The sequence below is a fragment of the Astyanax mexicanus genome, unplaced genomic scaffold (assembly GCF_023375975.1).
Source record: "Astyanax mexicanus isolate ESR-SI-001 unplaced genomic scaffold, AstMex3_surface scaffold_45, whole genome shotgun sequence".
Lineage (NCBI taxonomy): Eukaryota > Metazoa > Chordata > Actinopteri > Characiformes > Acestrorhamphidae > Astyanax > Astyanax mexicanus.
The window spans coordinates 762,110-787,114 of record NW_026040055.1 but is presented as its reverse complement, the minus strand read 5'-3'; the positions used below and the strand labels follow the sequence as shown (position 1 = coordinate 787,114).

The 25,005-nt window shown below is 36.6% G+C and overlaps 1 protein-coding gene across 1 annotated transcript; it reads left to right on the top strand.

Moving 5' to 3' along the window:
• Nucleotides 1–52: 52 nt before the first annotated feature.
• On the top strand, nucleotides 53–20,931 carry LOC125795232 (smoothelin-like). The gene is made up of 12 exons (XM_049473730.1): nucleotides 53–193; nucleotides 3,283–3,286; nucleotides 5,628–5,845; nucleotides 6,032–6,107; nucleotides 7,886–7,918; nucleotides 8,520–8,699; nucleotides 9,621–9,683; nucleotides 9,769–9,838; nucleotides 9,946–10,116; nucleotides 11,443–11,560; nucleotides 11,763–11,914; nucleotides 18,824–20,931. Exons 1-12 carry the CDS (start codon nucleotides 53–55, stop codon nucleotides 18,975–18,977), a joined length of 1,380 nt encoding a protein of 459 aa, XP_049329687.1. The 3' UTR covers nucleotides 18,978–20,931.
• The last annotated feature ends 4,074 nt before the right edge of the window (nucleotides 20,932–25,005 follow it).

Genomic DNA, 25,005 nt, shown 5'->3' with positions numbered 1-25,005 from the left:
CTTATGTGCACTAGCACTATACACAGGATTGTACAGGCAGGTGGGCCGCATGATGGCAGTATGCCTTGTGCATGGTGGTGTGGAGCCTCAGTTTTTCTCACAGAGGCTCTACAACCAGGTTTGTGGACTGCCATCTCCAAAAGCTGATCCCAGTGAAATTGTAGACTACACATTTAAGGAGAAGCTTCTCAAAGTAAGCAGTTTTTAATTAATTAATATATCTTTTCGATTCTAACATTGACACGCATGAAAAGTTAATTTATCATTTGCATTTAGATTCTTTCAGCTGAATCTACAGAGCAAGCATGGGCTGCAGTTATGGACGCTTCAGATGAGCTATCAATGCTGGGTTCTGTGCAATGCATACGGACAGGTAGCATTTCACTGCACCCTATAAAAAGAGTACGGAGTCTTGCTGTCTAAACATATAGAGTTTTGGCCACTCCTACTGAATTCCCATGAACATTAGGGTGCTTATGGAAACTAGGCCTCCTCTGTTTATAGCTGGGTCTTGTCTCCCATGTTCTTGTGTCATCACTTAAGAAACACACCAAATCCCCATCTAACTCTTACTGCCTGTCACCCACTCACATGTGTACAGTTCTCACACGCTGTCTTACACACACTTACATATTCAGAGTAATACGCCTAAAGATTTGTGGTTGTTAAAGGGCATATACACTGTGATCTACAGTTGGGTATATTCAAATGAACAGGATAGATATATATATATATATATATACTGTACTGGAGAAAAGTCTTGGGTGCCTAAGTGCACTGTTTAAAGTCATTTATCTTGGTTATAAGTATGTTGTATGTCACTAGAATAGATTTGATTAGGGAAATTAAGGAGATTTTTTTAATCTACATTGGATCACATTTCATTACAGATTTTACAGAGAAGCACTATATTTTTGCATTTTTGTAATATGTTTTTTATTTACTTTTTAAACTTTATTTTTCAGGTGCCTAAAAGATTTTCATATTCTCGATACAGGATGTGTGATGATGCACTTGGCCCACTATTTGTTTTGTTTCATGATACTGGGATCATACTGGGACCTGTCCTAAACAAAATTTAATTTAGCATAAAGTAGCTAAAAGATTAAGGCTGGGAATATGCAGTGTGATGTGATTGTGTGTTTATTGATAGTGGTTGTTAGCCAGGTTTTTGTGTTTAAACAGTGTAAATGCTTTAAATATCTGAGCCCTTCCTGCAAATAAATATATCAAACATTCTGTTATTTTTCCCTAATGTTGTAAATTATGATTTTACTTTTGCCTTTACGAGTAAAAAATAGACGTTTAAAAGAAGCAGCTCACATGTAAATATTAGTATTAGTAATAATGTTTTGGCTCCATTTCTTCTTGATTCTCTGTTTATTCTGCTGTATGTTTTTGTGACTTTTTCATTTAGTAAAATATATTAAAAGCTACACACGTGGACAAAATTGTTGGCACCCCTCGATTAATAAAAGAAAACCCACAATGGTTAAAGAAATAACTTTCATCTGACAAAAGTAATAATAAATAAAAAATTCTACGAAAATGAACAAATGAAAATCTGAACCGTGGTTTAACAGAATTATTAAAAAAATAAGTAAACTCAGAGTGGTCCAGCAGACTGAGGCACTGCCACTATGACTGAGAGATCGCTGGTTCAGAGGAACTCAAAGTGGTTGATAGTTTGGATAGCTACCTAGGACAGTATCTAGTTCAGGCTCGTCAGAAATCTCTTACAGATCACATTGTTTTATAAGATCCGCTAGCTTAGCATTGAAAGCTGCTGTCATCTCTGCTATGAAAACTACAGGCTAATTATGTTTTCTGCTTTTGTGTTAGAATTTACATCATAATCATCGTAATATGATGGCATATGAAAATATTTCATTGTATTCAAAGTGAATGCAGTGTAAAGTAGCAAGTGCTGTAGCTGGCTTGCTCTGCTAAATCAACATTCCAACAGACTAATTTACAGTTTCAGATCGATTTAGTACAGCAATGATTGGCTAGCTCTCAAACAACCTAGTGGGACACCATAAAACTTTTTTTATATACAGTCATATGAAAAAGTTTGGGCACCCCTATGAATCGTAATCATTTTTAGTTCTAAATATTTGGGTGTTTGCAACAGCCATTTCAGTTTGATATATCTAATAACTGATGGACACAGTAATATTTGTGCTTTTGCATACCTCAGGTGACTCTGTTTGTGGCGTGCTTGCAGAAATGGCTTCTTTCGCATCACTCTCCCATACAGCTTCTCCTTGTGTAAAGTGCGCTGTGTTGTTGAGCGATGCACAGTGACACCATCTGCAGCAAGATGATGCTGCAGCTCTTTGGAGGTGGTCTGTGGATTGTACTTGACTGTTCTCACCATTCTTCTTCTCTGCCTTTCTGATATTTTCCTTGGCCTGCCACTTCTGGGCTTAACAAGAACTGTCCCTGTGGTCTTCCATTTCCTTACTATGTTCCTCACAGTGGAAACTGACAGGTTAAATCTCCGAGACAACTTTTTGTATCCTTCCCCTGAACAACTATGTTATACAATCTTTGTTTTTAGATCATTTGAGAGTTGTTTTGATGAGCCCATGATGCCACTCTTCAGAGGAGATTCAAATAGGAGAACAACTTGCAATTGGCCACCTTAAATACCTTTTCTCATGATTGGATACACCTGGCTATGAAGTTCAAAGCTCAATGAGGTTACAAACCAATTTTGTGCTTCAGTAAGTCAGTAAAAAATAGTTAGGAGTATTCAAATCAATAAAATGATAAGGGTGCCCATACTTTTGCAACGGTTAAATTTTGGTTTAATGCATATTGCACATGTTCTGTTAGTACAATAAACCTCATTTCAATCCTGAAATATTACTGTGTCCATCAGTTATTAGATATATCAAACTGAAATATTTAGACCTAAAAATGATTAAGATTAATAGGGGTGCACAAACTTTTTCATATGACTGTAAAACATCCACACAAGCATCTGTATGTCTGCTCTTATCATTCTGTGAGAGGAAAATTCCTGAACTGAAGCGGGTACATCCGGTGCTGTTCACTGGAGCTTCATAACCAATACAGTTTTCTCGTGAAATTAAGCTCTTTTTTTTGTATATATTGTTCATATAAAAAAATGTTGCCAATATTGCATTCAATACGATATGGCACACCCCTAATTGCTGATGTACCTCATTATTGTAAGTCGCTTTGGATAAAAGCGTCCACTAAATGCTATGTAATGTAATTTAGGGTGTTCTGATGCGGATTTCTCCTCCACAGAGTGGTAAGAGCAGACATACGAGCATTTGGGTTAATGTTTTAAATTTGTTTTAAATTCCTTTCTTTTTGTGATGTGCAATTTAAATTATTCTCTTCATTTTAATCATGACACCCTCTAATTGAGCATAATATCTATATCTATACTGATCATTTTGCATGTTTTTTTCGCTGTGGTTGTAATCTATTTTAGTGAATCCGTGGTCAACACAAGCTGAACAAAGGTGGCTCTAATTTGTAATTGAAAATAGGGTGAATATAGGACACATCCCGTATAATTGTTTAAAAGGCTTGTATTGTTTAAGCATTCAGATTTTCAAAACATTACAGTATGTTAGTGTTACACCACATCTCTTTCCACCAAGACTTTTAAATATGTTTAAGGATTGTTTTCTTTGTTTGTTTGTTTTTGTTTGACTCCTTTGTGCTATGCATGATCTGAGCGATTAGCAACTCCAACTCTGGAAACACACTTCATTCCACCTGGCAGGACGGGGAGTTACTGGTTGATCCAGAGGCTGGGATTGGGCTATGAGAGTCTGAATGCCGGCCAGGCTCTCAGGGACATTCACAGAAATCAACGCGCTCTCATTCCTGTTTAAATGTCAACCAGCTTCCATGGCTTTTGTGTAAACACAGCTGTAAGGATAGATCAGATCTCCCTTCCCCCAACTCTTCCATGCGTATGCACACACACCATGCTGTTTTTCCATCTCCCCTTCCTCTCTTCTATACTGATTTTGTAAAATAAAATAAAGAAATAAACAGGATGACCATTTTTGATTACATTTTATAACTAATTATTTAATTAACCATATATTAAATTAATTAATATGAATGTAATAATGTTTATTATAAAGACAATATTAAGACAACTTTCTTAGTAATAATCAAAAATAATAAGTTTACAAACAAACATCAATTATCTGTTTTTGCCCAAAAATATACCTGTTTTGAGTTTTGACACTGGAAATAGAGTGTTGGGGTTATCTACCTGGTTGTAATGAAATGTACACGTCGCTGGGCCCACAGTACTATCTGTGCTAGCTAAACAAAGGAATGAATGGAAATAGCCTAAAAATCGCTTTAGAGCATTTCTCACCCCAGAGTTAAATGTTTTCAAAACCAATTGTTCAATCTTCACATCATCTACTCACTTGTGCAGATCACAAAACCCATTTTTCATTTATTTATTTATTTATTTATTTATTATACAAACAGTAAATGATTCTGTACAACTGTCTGCTGTTTCCCAAATAATCAATTGCTTTTGTTCACAGTATCTTATGTTACCCTACTTCAGTGCATACGTGCTTAAATTCAACTTAGTATGAACAAGCAGGTGGTCATAATGTTATGCTTCATCAGAGTATAATGATATACAGTACAGTATGTGATCTGTGATCTGACAATTCTGTGATTTTAGAAACGTAAATCTGATATGTATACATAACTGTATCTTTTCCAGAATAAGAATAACTGTTTGTACAAACCTGTTTTGAGAAATATTAATTCTGATTTGAGAAATACATCAGAAAACTAACTTGCGTAAGAGATTTGGAAGCTGGAAGAAAAAAAAAAAAATGTTTTTACTGTCTTCAGCATTTCAAGACCTTTTCTATGGATTTATGACAATTAGACAAAGTAAGGACTTTTAAAAAATGTGTTAACTTAAGTAACTTTAAAGACTGAAACTGTGTAAATATTGGAAGCTTTGAAATCGAAGGTTGAAAAAACAACATAAAGTGCTTTACTGTGGTGATGGGCCTGGACACATGTTGTTCAAGGCATTGAAACTGTACTGAAGGAAACAGCCCTGTACTTTAAAAGATATTCAGCTGGTGTTTTGATATTGGTCTTTGTTTATTATTTACCTGAGTAGGACAGAAATGATTTACAGTAGGATGAGGGGAATTGGTCATAATAACGTTACGATAAATACATTGAAATACTTTAATAACGCCTTGAATAACAGCAAACTCTGCATTGTATTACACCTGCGCATCCCCATGCATCAGGCTGGGCTCACATTAAATAACAAGGCTGGAGGCAGGGTGAGGGTGAGGCAGAGGTCCACAGTAAACCACACACTAAAAAATGAGTGCAGGCAAAGCAAGTCCTGAAAAACTCTTTAAATCACTTTTCACATTTACATTATGACACATCGCATTTTTGTCCATATCATGCACCCCTACACCACAGCAAGACACCAGCTACCTTCACTCTAGGGGTCAAACAGTCAGACCTGTGCTGTTCCATACTTCACACATTATTGTGTAATTGAGTTTGCTTCATGATTTATGTGATTTGACCGGTTCTGTTGATGCTCCTATGTGCACATGTATGAGTTACTGAGTCTTATTCTAAATCTTCCCCCCACCTCGGTCTGCAGATGGACACGGAGCCTGGCTTTACAATCGAACCTCCCGTCCAGACAGCCAGTGAAGCCCCAGCTGTCCCTAATGGCTCATCAGTGGCCCAAGTGAAAAGTGAGGTGCGCAGCAGCAGAGCGCTCACGTCTGAGCAGCTGGAGGCCATAGAGGATGAGGAGCTCCTGGACAGAATGGTATGTCAGGAAATTACCATCACACTGTTGAAGTGAATTACAAAGTAAAGAAAAGGGATAAACAGAAGGCCTAAATCAAACCCTGCATGTGATCACAGATTAAATACGTCTAAGCACTCGTGTGTGTGTGTGTGTGTGTGTGTGTGTGTATTGTATAATAATTGTGCTTTGTTGTTGTACTGACAGCTCGATGATTCCAAAGATTTTGAAGAGCGGAAAATGATCAGGGCTGCTATGAGAGAACTCCGAAAGAAAAAGAGAGGTCAGTCCTTTATGTCATTGTGTCATTTCTGTCTTTCTTCAGTACTTTGTGGACGGGATTAGTTTATGTAGGGAGCTGGAGTACCGTAACTTTACTACAGGACGTCTGTTAAATATGTGACCAGTTCCCAGCGGGTAAGAAAGGTTTGCTACATAATTGAAGGAATCAAGGTATCTATACCATGCATTACAAAACTCAACGCATCATCAAGCATAGAATATTTACAAACATGTTGATTTGCATGGGATAAATATAAACTAAATATATTACAGCTTTTTTTATACACAGTAAAAGATTTTTAAGCTTGAGCACACAGTCTGTAAAAATGACTGACATGTAGCATTCAGGCTCTGTTAATGAATACACCACCTCCCCAGGTAAAACTATTCCTGTCCAAAAAAGGTTTTAAGTCTTACTTTCTTTCTGTCGTACTGCCCTCTCTACTTATTGTCTCTTTTTAATGGTATTTGGTCAGGATTCAGTTTATCTTAGGTCCTGAAATAATTCTCTTTTCCCATGTGCTCCTCTGTGGTTTTTATTTCCGTCCAGGTCAAACAAGGATTTTCTCTCTCAACCTCTGAGAAAATTACAGGGTGAACTACCGACTATTTCACAGCAACATCTGTGGTGGTCTAATAATTTTAGTCTTATAATAATCTACCTTATAAAATAAAAATGCATTAATTATAAATATTAAGTATATATTATATTATATTAAGTATATATATATTATATTATATAAGTATGTATATATTATATTATATTAAGTATATATTTTTAACAGTATATTTAACATGAAAAAGTACATATTTAAAAAAAATGTAAATATGTACTTAAATACATACTAAATGTAATTATGGCAACTTAAGGATATTTCAGTTATAAATCTATATGTAAACACAACATAAAAATATTAAATTGTGCTTTTGAGTGTTTTTTTGTACAACTTCTGCAAACTTAAGTAGATTTAAGTATGCGTTTTTTAAACATAATTTTTAATACACTTTAAGTATGCTGTAAATGTACTTCTTTGCGTACTGATGCACATATTGTGTACACCTTAATGCTACTGGGAAAAAATACACTAAAGTGCACTTTAAGCAGAAATTAATACCTCTAAATTTATTTTTTTATTAACACAATGTATAATTTAAAGCATATTCCCTAAAATTACATTTTATGAAAATACAGAGAAAGTATATTCAATGTTTATTACATTGAATTCACTTTTAGTATTCTTTACCTAATTTGAACAAACTTTAATGCTCTTAAGTATACTTCCTTTACACGAGGGTTTCTCCGGTGTTTTCTTTTGCCCTTTGGACTCCAGGTTGTAAATGTAATGTGATCATGTGACCATCACTTTCCCCTGTCTTTCTCTTTTTTTGAGCCCCATTGACACATGCACATGACCCAGAACATTTCTGAATATTAACTATACATATACATAATAACTATACATCTGAATAGATATGTTTAGATCATTTATATCAGACTTTATCCTGCCAGCCCCCCAGACCTAAGTCCAGTAATGTATCAAGTGTGTTGGTGTGCTTAAAACACGTTGATAACCTCCTGTAGTGAGAGTGTTTTGACCTGGATAATTAATTACATGTGCATTAAGGTAACTGGGTTATGATTCTCTGGTCATTTTCTGTAAATCATATGTGCAAACGATTTTGCTCTTTCATCCATGAGCTCCCTACATTCACCTCCGGAGGACTTGTTCTGTTTCTGTCTCCTCACTCCACCTTTCTATTCCCCCCTTATGCCTTTAGAAGCCAGGTTGGGCTGTTCTCAGGAGGAGCTAGGTATGGTGACTCACCTTCCAGCTGTGTGTGTGTGTGTGTGTGTGTGTGTGTGTGTGTGTGTGTGTGTGTGTGAAGTTTTGATTTCTGAAAGTGTGTGTTGTGTGCCAGCATTGTGTTAACTCATTTTGCACTTGTGTTTAGATATAGACGTTCCACTGAAGTTGCATTTGCATGAAAATTGTTTGCATCGTTCAACTAAGAGTTCACCAATGTTCCACTTTATACACCTCGTGTTCTGCGTGTTAATTTCTTAAATCCAGAATAACTTCAAATCCAGAAACAAGCTCCTAACAGCTCTATTCTTCCGTGCGCCTTTAGGTTCCTTTTCAATATTTTGACTCTTTCTCGAACTTTGAACTCAGTTATTTTTGGAGCTTAAAATGTACAGGTAAGGCTGTTAAACTCCCAGTCTGATTAAAAGATCAGCTTAAATGTCTTTTAGAAAGATTATTTCCTACAGTTTTGGGTATCTCTTGGGTGTGTTGTTGTGTAAATGTTTTAGAGTTGAAATGTGACTTACACTTATCAGTGCAGGAATTTTTCAGAGAGGTTATTTTGAGTGTTTCTTTTTTAATCTCTTCCCTGCTCCTCTTTCACTCAGACCAAAGAGAGAAGGAGCGTGAGGTGCGTCTGCTAGAGCTGAGGCAGCAGAGAGAGGAGAGGAGCCAGAAGGCTCGAGGAGGTCCGGGAGCTGGGGAGGTAGTGATGAAGAAGATTGAGAAGTCTGCAGATGGCTCCACCATCAGTGAAATCACAAAAACCAACCGTTTCGCCCAGTCAGGTAATCAACAGATCATATCAAATCAATTGTATTTGTATAGTGCTTTTTACAACTGATGTTGTTGCAAAGCAGCTTTACAGAGAATCAGGCAAACCATTGAACATAAAACAAAGAACCCCCAGTGAGTCCGGAGGCAAGGAAAAGAAACATCAGAACTGGAGGAGGAGGAAACCTTATATGTACTGTGGTAGGCCCCTGGGGTTAGGGGCGTGACCACTGTGACCCGGAAGGAGGAAGCTCACAGAAATACACAGACACGGGGAGTAAATGAACTCAAAACGTACCTTTATTTTCTTAAACGCCCTCCACCACACCCAGAAACAAACTTAAATAAACATACTATGGCCCAATGGGGCTCTAGAGTCTATAAACCACTTCGGGGTCGTTTTAAAGGTCCGTGCGGCCTCAGCTCACTCCTCCCAAGTCCAAGTCTCTCCCGAGTGTGAGCTGAGGCAGAGTTTTTATGCCTGTCCCAGCTGGCGGCTTAATCAGTCCTGAATGCACACCGGCTGGGACAGACATGGCTGTGAGTTCCGGCGTGGGGCGGACCCACGGTTCCCCCGCCTCCTCACGCCACAGTACCTTATATTATCACATACACTATCACATGTACTTTCAAGGCTTATACATAAGGGGGGACCCATCCTCCTCTGGTCAGACAACTTATAAATGAATGTTAAAAAGTCATTATACGTGAATGCAGGTCTAATATATTCAGGTGAATAGCCACACCTGCAGTGAAAGCAGTTAGAACATTTTAAGATAGAGTTCATATACAGTAAACTTTATGTTCTGTTTCATTAGCTAACAGTACTCACTTTGGCTTGGATTAAACTTAAGTGATGGGGAAGAGGGAGGATACTGTACTCAGTTAACTGAACCTGTGTTTATCTGTGTTCTTCTGAATGCCTATATGTGTAGATGATGGCAGCAGGGTGTCCCGTAGCACGATCATGGAAAGCACCTACACACAGAAGTCTGACAGTAAGTTGTTCAGTTCATTTTCTTATCATTCCTTTAAATTGCAGCTTGTGTCTGAGTAAAATTCTGTATATCTCTGTGGTTTCAGGAGGGACCATGCAAACTAAATCTTATAGCTACTCCTCTTCTTCCTCCAGTTCCTCCAAGAAGGTTGGAAGGTGAGCATTCTCTGGGAAATACCTTTGAGCGATTGTTCTTCTATGTATTGGGAGTCCACTGATCAATAAAATGTGCTATAGTTTAATAATAGCTTGCTTTCTCTCAGCGTGTTTGATCGCGAGGACGACACCTCGCGCAGTGGAGGCACCATGGCTGCGCTGGAGCGCAGGCAGGCTGAGCGCAAGAAGGAGCTCATGAGGGCTCAAACGCTTCCCAAGACCTCAACCTCTCAGGCCAGAAAAGCCATGATTGAAAAGCTGGAGAAGGACGGTGGAAGGTGAGCACTACACGTTTATGACCATTCTTGAAAGAGCAGTTATACAGTGAATAAGAGTGTTGGATATCGTAGTTATTTTGTGGTTAGTGTAGCAGTGTGGTTACAACTCACCATGTAGCACATTTTATTGTTTTCTTTTTAAGCTATCAAAATATATAAATATATATATATAATTTCTAAATAAGCACATTGGGTGCAGATAGTGTTAGCAAGAACAATGACACGAGTCTCAAACTTATATTTAACAAAAAGAGCAAGAAATATAAAAATAGAAATAACATTGGCTTCTTAGTTTTGATTATTATATTGCAATTTAAGACATAATATTTGTCATTTTGAACATATTTGTTATTTGGACATTTGAGATTAATTTGAACAGTTGTGTGAGATGGTGGTTATAGAACTATACAGGTAAAACTATCTGAATTACTTTTAAAGTTTAAACATAAGTTTTAAACATAAGTTAAAAGTAAAATGTATTGAAAAAAATACTAAAAAAAGTTATTTTAAGAAAGAATATAGGACACTCCCACATTTATTACTACTTAAAATGTGTAAGAATCAGGTAAAGCCTGCAAATGATTACAAAATGATGTGGGAGGAGTCTGTCTTATGGTGTTTTCACGCCTGTAGTTGGTTTCTCTGGTCTGGATCAGTTGATGATTTTGTTTACTTGAAGCATTTCTTCCTCTGTTTGGTTTGGTTTCACACAGGCATAAACCTAAATGCATCAAAATGTGCACCAATAAACCACACGAGCATATTGTCTCCTCTGATTGGTCAGAGCTGTCTGGCACAGGAGCAATAAAGTGAATATAGAGAGAACATTGTGTTCCAGCACATATATCTGTGCAGTGTGAAGCTGCTCTAATACAGAACGCTACACTGTAAAAGTAAACAGAATCATTCGGCTGCGAGCAGTGGATGCTGCACAGACCACGTGTGTAAACATGAAGCAGAGACAGTATTTGTTTGGGACCAGACTGAGACCACTGAACCGCACTAAGGGTACAAATGAACCAGAGTCTGTTTTAATGGACCAAATTTTGCTGATGTGAAAACACCCTTAGTGAAGTGAGTTCATCTCCATGGCCAGACCCAAAGAGTTCTCTAAGGCCTTCAGAAAGAACTGTAGATGCTGATGATCACACACTACCCCTGTAATCTATCGATGAGCTAGAATGCAGGAGTGTAAAGATGCTAGTTGAATCTTTAGTGATGTTTCTTTGCATACTTTTCAAATTTCATTTTTAATAGGATTATAAAATCACAGATTTTGCAGTTTAAATGCATTGTTCCAGTCATATTTTTTGATTTTGGTTACAGTTCGCCAGCTGTCCAGATAAACAAGGTCCAGCGCTCCACTAGCTTTGGTGTACCCAATGCTAACTCCATCAAACAGATGCTGTTAGATTGGTGCCGAGCGAAGACTCGTGACTATGAGGTAAAGAAGTCAACAAGCATAACACTAGTGTCTCTAATGCAAATAACACTCGTTGCTCAGCACAGCCAATGAAGAATACCCATTCTTCACAGTTCAAAGCTTATTATTACATCAGCACTGACGGGCTTCAGGTGCTCATAAACCAGCAAGATCTATACAGATGACTCTCAGTTTCCTCTGTGATTCCTCTGTGTGCTTTTAGAATGTGGACATTCAGAACTTCTCCTCCAGCTGGAGTGATGGAATGGCGTTCTGTGCTCTGGTGCACAACTTTTTCCCAGAGGCCTTTGACTACGCTGCCCTCAGCCCCAGCAATCGCAGACAAAACTTTGAGGTTGCCTTCAAAACAGCAGAGTGAGTATAGAAATAAAACCCAGTGTTTTAAATGTTTTGTGACAGCAATTAAAATATACAAAAAAAAAGTTTAATCTTTAGGATGTGAAATTTTAACCTCTTGTGCCAGTAAATATTTTTCATCTCTTGATCTTTTAATGATTAACACTCCCTACTAATGTCTAATATGTAATCAAGCAACAAAATTTGGTATTGCTTTAAATGTAGAAATCAACAGCTAGTCTCTATGCATTAAATATGTTTCTTCAAAAGACTGAGCCCAGATCAGTTAGTAAAATATTTTAACATAGCAAACTGTTTTAACAAAGTGGAGAAGCTGAGTATATTGTCCATCTTTTTAGAGAACCTCAAAACTACTACATAAAGAGACAGGAAGTTAGCCTAATTGACTGGTTACAGCAATTTAAACTAAAGTACCACATTTAAATTGTAACACACCAACAATTAATCCTCCAGGAGATTTAGGTTGCCTAATGAAGTAATATTATATATAAATATATAAAAAATATATGTAATATTAAAAATATATGTCTTTAACTTTGGCATTTAGTATTTTGTATCATTACTACTGTTACAAAAATCCAGTCAGACTCATCGGTGTCCTTATTAAACATAACTACACTATAGGGTTGCATAGAATATTTGCTGATATTTGCTGGTATATTAAGTAAAAAAAACTAATAATTTATACAGAACAATGACAATTGTCCTCCATAATTCATAAATAAATGTATGACTAAAATTGCACTACTGAGGTAAACATGTTACTAAAATAGCACAGCTGACACATTTAATTTATTTAGTGGTGTAAAGAGTGAAAAGATGAATAAAAATACACGTCAAAAAAACGTGTTAAGCATTCAGTATATCTTCAGCCAAATCTCTTATTTTGTTTGTTTTTTTATAACAATTTTTCTCTCAGAATCTTTGGTAGAAAGAACAAACATGCCTAAAGGTAAAGTTAGTTGTGATCTGTCTTTTAAAATGCTATTTGATCCAGCCATAAAATGAATAAATACTGAGGTTAAAGCCAAATTGCTGCAGTCATCAGCTTATCAAGCATTATTCCTCTAAGATTTTACTGTGCAACACCGTATTATTCATGAAACAGATCCTGAGGGTTAGAGTGTTTTGTAGAGGTCTAACTGGGTATGTGCTAAAGACACTAACCTACAACACAAACCTTAACCTGTTCTACTGAAACATTGCTTCTACTTAGCCTCTGGAATTAGCCTGCATTGATCTAATAAAAGGTTGTTGGGATCATTTTAACAATCCTACTTTTTCTTGCATCATATGTCATAAAGTCATGACATTTCATGGCTGCTGTTCAGTGTTTGGTGAAGCGGTTCAGTAAAATAACTGCCCACTGCTAATATGCTTCCTTATTCCACTTTCCCTCCTCTCCCCAGAGAGGTAACGCCCCCTACAGCTCGACTCTTTACTAAGCCAGGGGCATCCAGCTGGACTCTAATGAATGGCCTAAGTGTGTCCTTCGCTGGATAAGCTCTACTTGGCATCGTTTAGTGAATCCTTAACTTGATCTCCTGGTTAATCGTGAATGGGTTTTCAGGTTTCCCTTGACCTTTTCACTCTATCATATTTCTTTTTTCAGTTCTCTCTTTTATTTTTTAATTATTTGGAAAAAAACTCTCACTCATCCTGACTGACTGATGTGGCCCTGGGCTTTTACACATCAGTGGCTGTTACTTTCACCTGCTTTTTAGAGTCACAGTGTGCCCTGTAGTGTGTGTAGCCTGCAGAAAAAAAGATATCCTTGCAAGTCAGCCATCTTGAAAGAAGCCAATATCTTCAGTACTGCACATGTAAACACTATTCAGTTCTGTGGCACTGAATTGAACATTTGTTTAGCTACAGAGTAACAATAATGCAAGCTAGTCTTGCCAGAGATGTCTTTAGTAACTGCCTTACTTGTCATAAAGCAAGCCAGGGGTGAAACCTTTGTTAAAGCAAGAGAAGAAACCTTGAACCAGTGAAATCTATCCATTTCTGGTTCTCACCATATATTATTATATTATCGTATATCTTAACCTTAAGTATAAAGGTTTGTGTTTTAAAAGCTTTACTTACATGCAATGTTATACTGTTTTTTGTGTTGCACCAATTTACAAGCAGAGGTCCCCCATCTAGTTATTTACTTAGGTAAAAGTACTAAAGTATTTCCCTTCAAATGTGCCAAAGGTATTAAACCATATTGCTGTCCTGGTTGCATTTTCGTAACAAGGCTACTTTATCAAATGGTTTTAGGTGAAAGACTCTAGGTTCATGTCCTTAATAAATCTGACTCTAATAAACAGATTGTTTATTTTAGTGAAGTAAAATATAAGATGTTTGTAAATATGTCTGTAAGAATTAAGGTACAGACATAAATGAACTGAAGTACACTACATAGTAACATTTACTTTGTTACTGTCCATTACTGATTAATATTGACCGGTATTTGTTACTTAAATGGCCATTTTCTAATTTTGTGCTGTATTTCTCCTGAATAAGAGAAAATATGAAGAGAAAATAAAGCCAGTGGGAAAGTTTTCCTACTATAATCTTACAAAAGCGAGATTAGATATGTTGCCATTCAAGATGGAATGACTTGCTATAATAACACGACTTGCTGTTCTTCACCTTTGCATCCTGCATCCTGATCACCCAGTGCCCATGTTCACACAATCTCCACTCAGAGCGTCTGCCGCAGGTCACCTCACAGCCCACGTTTACGTCTGTGTTTTTAGAATAGGGGACTGAAAAGTTGCTGTTTAAGTCCCTGTTGTCTTACTGTGTGATATGAATGTCTCTGCACTTGTGATTCCATGAAAAAGCAAAGCTGAGTGGATGCACAGCAGTTCTCCATTTCAGCTTTTGTTTTGACTGCTTGTGTAAATGATCATGAAGCATGAAAGCACATCAAAATGTTTGTCATCACAAATGTAATGTTTGTTCTGATTTTGTGTCTCTCCACCTCTCTCTCTCTCTCTCTCTCTCCCTCCCTCCTTACTGTCCACCTGTCTCACCCTGATGTGTGGCTGCCCACTACACTCTTCACTTACTCTCTCTCGTTCTGTTTTCTTTATGTCTTCCGTTCGTCCTTTCTTTCTTTATTCTACCCCAATACCTCCTCCCTTTCATCCCATGGTTTTGCGAGTAGGACGCTTGCAGACTGTCCCCAGCTTTTGGATGTGGACGATATGGTGAGGATGCGGGAGCCTGACTGGAAGTGCGTGTATACGTACCTCCAAGAGTTCTACAGAGGCCTGGTGCAGAAGGGTTTGGTCAAAACCAAGAACTCCCCCTAAGGTCCAAACTAACGCTGAACGGTGAGAGTGGCAATAAGGCCTATCAGGAAAGACCAGACCAGTGATCATGGCTGGGTGGGGTTGGTTGGCGGGCTGGGTGGGATGGAGGTTTTTGGTTTGTTGGGTTGTTCAGGGTAAGACGGTGGTTAGAGAAAGGGGCAACAGTTTTAAAGTAACAGTTTGCAGTTTTGTTCTGCAAATATAGGTTGGTTAGCCAAGAAGTCTTTGTCATCTTTGCTCCTTTAGTTTTTCAATTGTAAATTTTAAAGTTTAATTTACCAGAATGCAAGGCAGGTTTTGTGGTGCAGTTTGCATAATTCTGATTGGTGGGGTATTAGCATCCATCACATGTTAGCTACATTATCATGGTAATGCTAATCATAAACCGAGTCTATCTTGGCTGATGGACTGTATTTGGGCAAGAGACAAGTTTAATTCTTTGCTGAACGTTTATCTTTTTCAGGAGGTGGTTGGTGTACTGTTTTGCTAAATCAATATGTGAGAGTGTAAAATGTCTGGATAAGTTCCAAAAAAAAAAAAGTTGGCAAAAAATATCTTTTGATTGCTTTCTTAGAGTCACTAAAGTCCAAATGTAACCAGAGTCGAAACAGGCATTACACTGTTTAACAAAGGGCATGAAAAGATAGAAACTATCAACTTAAAAGGCAATGCCTTTCCTAAGCCGATGCTGTATACGGGTAAAGCCTGTATGAAGTCAGGTGATGTTCTTTATCACAGCTTTGTTTGTCAGTTTTGGCGGATCAGCATAACGTCATATCAAGAGCCTGGCTACGTTCACCATCACTCAGTGTTTGCAGGAGTGTACAGCGCTTTGGGATCCGACGCCCAAACATGGTCTTGGTTTGGGCCTCATGACATGAAGAAAGAGCACTGCAGGATCAAAGATTCCTGTCGTCCTTTATAGTCACTGCCTTAGCTACCGTTTCAGCATATGTGATGGAAACGGAACAGCACCAAACAAAGCCAGAACTCCTCCTGCGGGTGCCAGATGTACATGCCTTCAGAAAAGCTAAATGCCACCAGTGATTATTGTGGTCTTGGTGAGGGCCTTGTTTTGAATTTGCACAGTAGCCAGTTTGTGTTCTTGGCAAGCCAGTCTAAAGATAATTAGTTTAGCATTGTAGGAGTTCTGTCTATTAAGATAGTTCTATAGCAAACTATTCACAGTGTTAATAAATCACTCCACACTGCTTGTCTAAAGCCTTGCTGTTCTTCCGTGTTTAATGGGTTGATCATTATACAGAATACTAACTTGATACCATAGCAGAGGCAGTAGGGCTGATCAGAGCTGATATGATAATTTTGTCACCAATACTGATTCTAAATTTTTGCTTCTTTGGTTAATGTGTCATTCTAGAAATCTGTGCATTTTCCCTCACATCTTAAAATATGCATTCAGAATTTTAGCAAATATTGAAACTCTTGATTTTATCTGACTCCACCCTCAGCTCAAATTAAAAAAAAAAAGTGAAGGGTAGTTTGGGTGGGGCAATGGGTGATGTATGGGTTTAGAGTCAGAGCAGGAGGGAGAGTTGATTGGCAGAACTGCAGCAGTGTGTCTCTGATAGTGGTGAGATGGACATCAGCAGGGGGAGGTGTTGTTAAACCTGAGAGGGCGCTGCAACTATCCTGACAGGCGGAAACTATCACAATAAAAGCGTTTGTTAAAGATTAAGAAAGATTTATAAACATTTTAAGCAGGACAGGTATGTTTCATTACGTCACAGGAACACATTTCAGCTATTAATGGAAAAAATAATGTTTGGTGTTTATTGCCTCTTTAATACAAATGTGGCTAAAGTAGAGCAGCAAGAATGTTTTAAAGATGATTTAGTTCTTTTTCATATAGACACAGTTTTAATTTCAGTTACTGTGATGTTTTATATGTCAGCATGGACAGCTTAATCTTTACCTCAGCTAAATATGGAGACATGATTAATTTCATTTGATAAAGTGTTTTGATGTCAGATGTTTCTTAAATGGATAGTGCTATGTAAACATATCCTGGACATGTTTAAATAGATTGATATTTTTATGACAATAGCAAAATAAATAATTGAAAACCTTTAGAAAATATTATTATAATACAATAATTATTCACCTTTACCAAGCAACACTGCAGACATGGCAAAATCCCTGTCCCTACATCAAAGAAAACTATAAAATGTAGAAAAACGTATTTAAAGTGAAGGTTAACAACCCTCTGCATCTGTGGTAATGTGTTTATTCAGAGTAAATCTTGAAAAATATTTTGTTAGAAAAAGGCACGTTATATTGATATAGGATATAGGATTGAATTAGGATATTATCTAGGATCAATTGGTACTTTTGGCAGTGTGGGCAGTGTGCCAACTACTGCTGGAAAATGAAATCCGCATCTCCATAAAAGTTGCCAGCAGAGGGAAGCATGAAGTGCTGTAAGATTTTGTGGGAAAACAAAACTGCACGGACTTTAGACTTGATAATAAAACACAGTGGATCAACACCAGCAGATGACAGATATGACTCTCCAAACCATCACTGATCATCAGTAAATTTTACATTTCATTTAAAGGAAATCAAGGGATCAGAGTCTGGAGGAAGAGTGGAGAGACACACAGTCCAAACTGCTCGAGGTCGAGTGTGAAGTTTCCACCAATCAGTGATGGTTTGGAGAGACATGTCATCTGCTGCTGTTGATCCACTGTGTTTTATTATCAAGTCTAAAGTCAGTGCAGTTTTGTTTTCCCACAAAATCTTACAGCACATGCTTCTTTCCTCTGCTGACAACTTTTATGGAGATGCAGATTTCATTTTCCAGCAGGACTGCCAAAAGTACCAATTGTTCTTATACAATATTCAAATTTTCTGAGATACTGATTTTTGGGTTTTCATTGGCTGTAAGCCATAATCATCAACAATAAAAGAAATATACCCTTAAAATATACCAATGTTTCTAATACATCTATATAATATATAATAATAATAATATATATATATATATATACATATAATAATATATAAGTTTAGCAGTTTTTAACTAAATTAGTGAAATGAAGTGGCTTTTTAATGATATTCTATTTTTTAAGATGCACTTAAAATATTTCTTTGTAATTTTAATCCAGATAGATGTAGTCCCAGTATCAGTTTCAACTATCAAATGAGCATTACCAGCAAATAACCTAATATCATTTATTTCTCCTTTTGTCAGAAATCATTAAGTTATTCAAATGCTTTTTTAAATAAATAGATTGAAGTCTAAATTAAGCTCATTTTTGTGTTAGGGCTTTACTAATTTAGATGTAAAAATTAACAGATTTCTTTCAAAAAGTAGAAATGTTGATATATATATATCAAATCTAAAACCCAGTTTCTGTATCTGCATACCCATCATATGCTGTTCATCATGGTGATTTAGTTTTTGTTTGTTTTTCTTGCAGTTTTTTCTTTGAACCTCAATTATAACAGTGTTTCTCTGCCACCTAGTGGTTTTCAGTGCAAATTTTACTGTATATTTGTAAAAGTTCTGACACTGTCATAGGCTACAGGCTATTTTTTAACTATCTGATCATTTTTTCTCCTCCTCTTTCTCTTTCAGGGCCTTTGCTAACTGTATGCCCCTGTTGGAGGTGGAGGACATGATGATTATGGGCAAGAAGCCAGACTCCAAGTGTGTCTTCACCTACGTGCAGTCGCTGGTCAATCACCTGCGTCGATACGAGATGACCTGTCGAGCCCACTCAGACCACTGACCGCTTTTCTGACTCTGGCACTCCTCTCAGGCACGGCGCGGACATCCGAAGGCCCGTTCCACACTCCACACTGTGCTGAAAGAAAGAACTGTTCCCTTACTGCTTTACCTTCAGGGCTTGTAGTCTTTCCCCGGGTTTCCACTTTAACTAGCCAGTGTGTACACCAGTGTCAGGGGACTCTAATAAGCCATATTTCTGTACTTTAGGACATACCCATGTCCTAATGTTTAAAATAAAAGAAGCTGATTCTATTAAGAAAAAAAGCAGTAAGTTTAATATTAAATCCCTAGAGTTCTATGCCTATTTTACTTCTCTCGTGCCAGTGGCATAAAAGTGAATTGAAGTGGACTGCCTAAAAAAACTTTAATGGTACTTTTTTGCATCTTAGCGGAAGTCAGATCTGCATGCTTCACGTGTTTACTTGAATTCATTTTTTTTTTATTGTTTTTAAGCTTATCTATAAGGAACGAGTGACTGACTTTGGTATGCGCACTGGTATACAAATATAATTTTCACTGCTTCTTCATTTGACAGTTCAAACTCTTTTAACTGCAGCTGAACATTTAACCACATATCTCTGTTTTATTCACTGTCAACTGTTAATTGGTACTCAATTGTAATGTATATTATTGGCTTTCAAAAAGAATGTACAGAGGAAAGACATTGGCATAGAATTACATGACCATTCATGCACAAGTCACAATAGACAGTATAGCTTATGTATTCCCCTAATTTATGGATCATTTTAAGTTGTTTTTTTTTTATATATATATATATTCAGTATTTAACAACACTTTGAAGCTATTGCTATCTTTTGTTGCTGACAAATGGGTCCTCCGTCAGATAAGTTGTCACCCTGTTTATAGGGTGTTTGTAATTCTTTAGCATTTATTTAAATTTTAGACTTAGAGCCTACTGACAGAACAGTCCAGAATTTTGAGCTGCAATTATGTACAAGATTTTAAAGGATTATATTTATATATTTAGGACTTGATCTAGTTTGTGACTAATTTTGGTTTTGGATTAGGAATTGGTTTATTTAAAGAAATAAGAAGATGAAGTTTGGGGCAGATCTCAAAGCTATAATATATATGGTAAGTAATGGTTTGTTTAATAGGAATAGCTTTTAATGGCATCATTTTAAACAAATGAACTGCCTTGCAGAAGAAAACTAACTTTATTTAATTCAATTTTTTTTATCTATTTAAATGTAATAGCACCTACTAGTGTTTAATTTTCGGAAATGTCATTAGCACAGGTAATGACAGGTAATACTTTCGAAGAGTATTCTGCTAAATAACCAATGTAAAATCACAAGCAGTGTTTCACATTTTTCTAGATTTCTATTAAACAAAGGTCACATTTGTGATTGAACATGTCCTTGTGTTTGCTGGTTCATTTTACGTTCTATACATCTTTATCATTTTCATTTTATTTACTATGTAGTTTATTTATTGCCTTTTTTTTGTTTGTTTAACTGTAGCCAATAGTGGAAGTTAGGCCTCTCCCATAACTAGCATTCGCACCACCTCACAACAATGCTAGTTTGTGCATTTGTGCCATGCTGTTGTGGAAAGGTGAAAAAGAAGCCTACTGTTTTTCATTCCAAATGAAAAGAAACAGCAGTGGATGGTTCTTTGACTAATGTAGAAATTCTAACTTGTAGGCCTATTGACCTGTTCAAAACCATATCACTGCTCTACAGTCACTGCATTGTGAAATAACTTTCTTTTTAAGAATAAAACACTCACTAAAAAGCTCATTAAGGCAGTGAAGATACAATTCTAGTCCATATTGTATTTAGTGCAAAACTGAATTTGTACAGAAAGAAAATCGACTGGCTTTTAGGGGCCATCATGTTTTATATGTTTGCACAGAAGAATATTGTTCACTCAGCATTTCTGTACACTGCACGAAAATAGGAATTGACTATTAAACCCCTATAAGAAAACAATGTCCTTGTTTGTTTCTTTGTTTCAGTAAGTATGTGTGAGTGTGAGAAACCTAATAATAACCTAATAATAATTTATTTATCTGACAAGATCTGTGGAGACACATGTAAGCTCAACACACATAAATAAAAATAAATAAATATATGGGTGGCTGACATATGTGTCTAAAAAATGTTTTTAAAAAAATCAAGTCATGGAAATCACTGGTTTATATTATATTATAGCTCTTATATTTCCAACTATTTATATATGCTTTTGTAGATTTTTTTTTCTTGAAATGTACATATATACTATGTTACGGTCTTATTGACTAAAATTATCATATGGTAAAATATGAATGTTAATGTGTATTAAATTAAAAATGGGTATAATGTGAAAATGTAAGTCAACTTATCCTTAGTCTTTATAGTTACTATATAAAATTATAACATTGTTCACATGCAAATATGTTACCTTTTGCATTATTTTTAATTATCTACACACATAGGAAGACATTTAATTGAATTCTTCCAGTATACTTCAAATTAGTTTGGGAATAACTTTTTACAAATGTGCCAAAATTCTCTCAGTTACAGCAAAATCACAAAAATACTGTTGTGTGTACATGTCACTGATTAAATATGCGCTACACCGCGCTGAACTTAGTTCAGAATCAGCTTCTTATCACTGGTAACGCCGCGGCTCTCCTCTCACTCATTCCCGCAGCTTCACAGCGCTGCTTTAAACAGTGCACAGACTTCAATAGCGGAGCAAAGCGCGCGGCCAAACCAGACGAGTCATTGGATAAATGCTGGGCTTTGTCCCGCCCATCGGACGCTCAGCGTCTCTGGGGGTCTATGGAGCAGTGGGCTGGCCTCGCCCGGCCCGGACGCTCAGCTTCTGCATGATGATTGGATGATCTGTCTGAGGCGGAGAGTCCCTTTTTGATTGACAGCGAAATGAGCGAATCAGCGATCTTTTAGTGTAAAAAGTATTTTCATTCTGTTCTGAGTTCGGAGACTTTCCTAATCCTTATAGCGGCATTTTCTTTATTAAAAACGACTAGCGACAAATCCAGCTTCTATTTCTGGTGCTTTTCTGTAGCTGCTTGTGTTTGGAGACTGACTTCTATCACTCTTTCTGACTTCTATCACTCTTCTCTATTGCAGTTTCTGTCCAGCGGGTGCTGCTGAGCCCCTCCACCGTCACACAGCTCTCACAGACGGACACTCTTCACACTAGCCTCGCTCCAGTGCAAGCTGAGCATAATATCAGACAGTTTTAATGTTGTGGACGGATTTTGGAGAAGCCATTTAATAGTCTTCCTTACGAAGAAAAACTTAGAGTTAAACAGCAGCAGGGCAGATCAACTGCTCAGATTAATTTGGTGTAAAAGGTGGGAAAAGTAACAGGTATTTTCAGCTGTTCTGGTTTGATAAAGTGAGCTGGCTGACTGGAAGTGCTGTAACAAATAAAATGTACTGATGTCCATTCCTCTTGATGAAACTATCTCAGGACATAAATGAACAGGGGCCAGTAGTAAGTATTGTGTTATCATTAAGAATAATTATAATAATTAAAAATAATAAAGGGATTATTCAAGGAAATTAAAACTGTCCAAAAACTAAATTTACCTGCATTTGTTCCTTTACCATATTTAAAGGTTTATGGAGTGAATTTTGTGCCAAAAGTTTTACGTAAAAAAATAAAATCCACAATCAAAATTTTAAGAATCAAAAGTAAAACATGTATGTTGCAAATTCAAAAGAGAAAAAATATATATCAAATATATATATTTAAATATACTTGGTTATTTATTATTCTTTGCACTTATTTGAAAATTATTTTAGTTTGGATTTTGCCAGTCTTTGCTTTCATTTTTGGATTTTTTTGGATTTTTTTGGATTTTCTGTGGATTTTGCTGCTAAAGACTTTTGCTTCTGGAATCTCTCCTTTGCTTCTGCTTCATTTTTTTGGTTCTGATTTTTGGCACACTTTTCACGGGTGGGCGGGGCTTAGAAGAAGGCGTTCCCCTTTAATCTCTATTGGTCACCTACCCTGAACCCTCGTCTGAGACAGACCACGCCCACCCCGCCAGCTTCAAGCGCTCTTCCAAACATGGCGGAGCGAACGGGGTTCAGCTCACAGCAGCACCAGCAGGTACTTTTCCAATTAAATTTCATACATACGTTATGTTTAATGTTATATTTCTTTTTTAAGTAAGTGTTTAACTCTATTAAGATGCTCATGTTAGCGGGGTGTGCTAAATATCCATGCTTAAATTATACTAGTTAGTTAGTGAACACTAACCTACCTAGTCAGTGAGTTAGCTAGTTTACCTAGGTCATCTGGTCAGTGAGTTAGTGGGTTAGCTAAGCTAGTTAGGTTACCTAGTCAGTGAGTTAGCTAGTTAACCTAGGTTATCTGGTCAGCGAGTTAGCTAGTTTACCTAGGTCATCTGGTCAGTGAGTTAGCTAAGCTAGTTAGGTTACCTAGTCAGTGAGTTAGCTAGTTAACCTTAACCAGCACTTACTTGGCTTTACCCTGGGGCATAATAACTAGCTTAGCTAACCCACTAACTCACTGACTAGGTAACCTAACTAGCTTAGCTAACCCACTAACTCACTGACCAGATGACCTAGGTAACCTAGCTAACTCACTGACTAGGTAGGTTAGTGTTCACTAACTAACTAGTATAATTTAAGCATGGATATTTAGCACACCCCGCTAACATGAGCATCTTAATAGAGTTAAACACTTACTTAAAAAAGAAATATAACATTAAACATAACGTCTGTATGAAATTTAATTGGAAAAGTACCTGCTGGTGCTGCTGTGAGCTGAACCCCGTTCGCTCTGCCTTGTTTGGAAGAGCGCTTGAAGCTGGCGGGGTGGGCGTGGTCTGTCTCAGACGAGGGTTCAGGGTAGGTGACCAATAGAGATTAAAGGGGAACGCCTTCTTCTAAGCCCCGCCCACCCGTGAAAAGTGTGCCAAAAATCAGAACCAAAAAAATGAAGCAGAAGCAAAGGAGAGATTCCAGAAGCAAAAGTCTTTAGCAGCAAAATCCACAGAAAATCCAAAAAAATCCAAAAATGAAAGCAAAGACTGGCAAAATCCAAACTAAAATAATTTTCAAATAAGTGCAAAGAATAATAAATAACCAAGTATATTTAAATATATATATATTTGATATATATTTTTCTCTTTTGAATTTGCAACATACATGTTTTACTTTTGATTCTTAAAATTTTGATTGTGGATTTTATTTTTTTACGTAAAACTTTTGGCACAAAATTCACTCCATAAAGGTTTTGCGTAATGTTTTTTTACTGATCATTTTATGTTTATTTATGTCATAGCGTCTTTTTTTATGTAATTGTTCAATGTAAAGAATGGGTACCTTTTTGTTGTGTAGTGAAAACTTGAAAATAATGCCTTTTGTTTACAAAAAAAAAATAAAAATCTCAGGGAGAGTAGAATTTACGTATATGTTGATAGTTGATTAGTTAGTTGATTGGTTGATTAGTTAGTTGTTAGTTGATTCGTTAGTTTTTAGTTGATTGGTTGGTTGATTAGTTAGTTGATTGGTTGATTAGTTAGTTGATTGGTTGGTTGATTAGTTAGTTGACTGGTTGATTAGTTAGTTGATTAGTTAGTTGAATAGTTAGTTGATAGTTGATTAGTTAGTTGATTAGTTAGTTGACTGGTTGATTAGTTAGTTGAATAGTTAGTTGAATAGTTAGTTGAATAGTTGATTAGTTAGTTGATTAGTTAGTTGAATAGCGTCTTTTTTTATGTAATTGTTCAATGTAAAGAATGGGTACCTTTTTGTTGTGTAGTGAAAACTTGAAAATAATGCCTTTTGTTTACAAAAAAAAAATAAAAATCTCAGGGAGAGTAGAATTTACGTATATGTTGATAGTTGATTAGTTAGTTGATTGGTTGATTAGTTAGTTGATTAGTTAGTTGATTGGTTGATTAGTTAGTTGATAGTTGATTAGTTAGTTGAATACTTAGTTGATAGTTGATTAGTTAGTTGATTTGTTGATTAGTTAGTTGATTAGTTAGTTGATTTGTTGATTAGTTAGTTGATTAG

Bases quoted from the DNA above. Each gene is read 5' to 3' on its own strand.
- LOC125795232 (XM_049473730.1), top strand. From the start codon at position 53: ATGGCAGTATGCCTTGTGCATGGTGGTGTGGAGCCTCAGTTTTTCTCA. The intron at 5,846-6,031 runs GTATGTCAGGAA...TTGTACTGACAG, and splicing joins AGGAGCTCCTGGACAGAATG to CTCGATGATTCCAAAGATTT. The intron at 10,117-11,442 runs GTGAGCACTACA...TTTTGGTTACAG, and splicing joins CTGGAGAAGGACGGTGGAAG to TTCGCCAGCTGTCCAGATAA.